Source organism: Cystoisospora suis (assembly GCF_002600585.1).
Source record: "Cystoisospora suis strain Wien I chromosome Unknown contig_4096, whole genome shotgun sequence".
In the NCBI taxonomy this organism is placed as follows: Eukaryota; Apicomplexa; class Conoidasida; order Eucoccidiorida; family Sarcocystidae; genus Cystoisospora; species Cystoisospora suis.
The window spans coordinates 730-2,633 of NW_027156889.1; the positions used below are offsets into that span (position 1 = coordinate 730).

At 49.2% G+C, this 1,904-nt stretch overlaps 2 protein-coding genes across 2 annotated transcripts; both read left to right on the forward strand.

The window, feature by feature from the left end:
- Positions 1–40: 40 nt before the first annotated feature.
- Positions 41–563, forward strand: CSUI_007635 (transposon ty3-g gag-pol polyprotein; the record flags this gene model as incomplete). Its single annotated transcript, XM_068067780.1, has 1 exon — positions 41–563. A coding segment is annotated over exon 1 (519 nt), but the record flags the coding sequence as incomplete, so codon positions are not given.
- Positions 564–1,036: 473 nt separating this feature from the next.
- On the forward strand, positions 1,037–1,331 carry CSUI_007636 (gag-pol polyprotein; the record flags this gene model as incomplete). The annotated part of the gene is made up of 1 exon (XM_068067781.1): positions 1,037–1,331. A coding segment is annotated over exon 1 (246 nt), but the record flags the coding sequence as incomplete, so codon positions are not given.
- Between the last annotated feature and the right edge of the window lie 573 nt (positions 1,332–1,904).

Sequence of the window (1,904 nt, forward strand, 5' to 3'; positions counted from 1 at the left end):
CGGTGGCCTTTGAATCTAGAAAGATGGGTGCAAGGGAGAAGTACATGCCCGCGTATGAGAGCGAACTATTGGCAATCGTTCATGCTTTATTGAAGTGGAAGTCGTTCATTGACACGAAACCCGTAGTGGTAGAAACGGACCACGCCACCCTTAGTAGAATACTACAACAAAAGCAAGTTACCTCGCGATTAGGGTACTTGCTCGATAAGTTGGCTGACTTTGATATAAACATAGTATATAAACCTGGCAAACAGAATGTAGTCGTCGACGCTATAAGTAGACGGCAAGACTTCGTGGGCGTCTTACAAACTAGTCAAGCAACGATACAAACGGGTGCTATAGGTGATTTAAAACAATGGGAGACGGAGTATGATAAGTGTCTAGACTTTCAGCGACCGTACCGGGCTCTGACAAGTCACAACAGTGTAGCGAGGCATGTCCTGTGTAATCAGAGAGAGTTTTCATTGGAAAACGGTTATTTGTGGGTACGCACCAAAGCTGGATGGAAAGTGTGTGTGCCTAGCGGTGCATTCAGAAGAATCCTCCTAGAGCAATATCACGATCATATTCTCGCGGGTCACTCCGGTATAGATAAAACACATTCAGCGCTCCGGGGATTATTCTGGTGGTCTAGAATGAATGAGGACGTGACAAATTTCGTGCTTGCTTGCATCGCTTGTTCGCGTGGAAAGAATTCACATTTACGTGCAGGCGGACTGTTGCAGCCCCTACCTATTCCGACAACTCCATGGGAAGACATAGCAATAGATCTTATTGTAGGTCTTCCCCAACAGCGGGGAGATTTGACGCCATAGTCACAGTCATTTGCAGACTTACGAAAATGGCGCATTTTGTTCCTACATCCCAAGCAGCTACTGCAGAAGACATAGCCCATATTTTAGTACGTGATGTAATCAGACTTCATGGCGTTCCCCGGACGATAGTTAGTGACAGGGACCCGCGTTTCACTAGCGACATATGGGCGTGCCTATGTAAACAACTAGGGACACAACGATGCATGTCGACCGCGTATCACCCGCAGTCAGATGGTCAGTCCGAAAGGACTAACCAAACTATCGAACAAATGTTGCGCTGCGCCCTACTAGGCAACGAAGAGAAGTGGGAACATGTGCTTCCGATGCTTGAGTTTGCTTATAATTCAATGGTGCATACTAGTGCCCGTGCTGCTCCCCTTGAACTCATCTATGGATTCTTGCCTCCCAAACCGGTCTGCCAACAGCTGGGTCTCCCTACAGCATCAGCGGCGGGAATTCTTCCCTTTCAGGCCCACGTGAAGCTACAGCGAGCAAAGCGGGAACTGGAGTCCGCGCAAGCATAACAAAAGAAATATGCTGATAAACACCGGCGAGTGGTACGATTCCATGAGGGACAGCTCGTTTGGTTGAAAGCAACGAACCTGCCTCTTGATCAGTACTCAAAAGCTTTGAGACCTCGGTTTGTCGGTCCGTTTGTGATTAAACGAATGGTGGGTCCTAACGCAGCAGAACTAGAACTCCCCGCTTCTTGGCTTTTACATCCAGTATTTCATGTGGCCTTACTACGTCAAACAATCGAGGAACCAAGTCACCTGGCACGCCAAGAGAGAGTGCAGCACCCATATCAAGAGGAGGAATACCTCATTGAAGGAATCCTTGACCACCGTGAGTACACCGTAGGGAATCAGACACTCAGAGAGCTTTACGCGCTGGAACCAGATGGCACTACGTCGTGGATTCCTGAGGAAGATTTGGGGAACGCAACGGAGTCTATTCGAAACTACTTCAGGGGGAGACGCCGGCAACTCCGATCACAGCTAGGGCGGCAGGGGGGAGCGTTCGCAGCACACTCCCACGAGACAGCAGTGGAGCAGGGGCCTATTCTGGACGAGAGTAGTGAAAATGGGC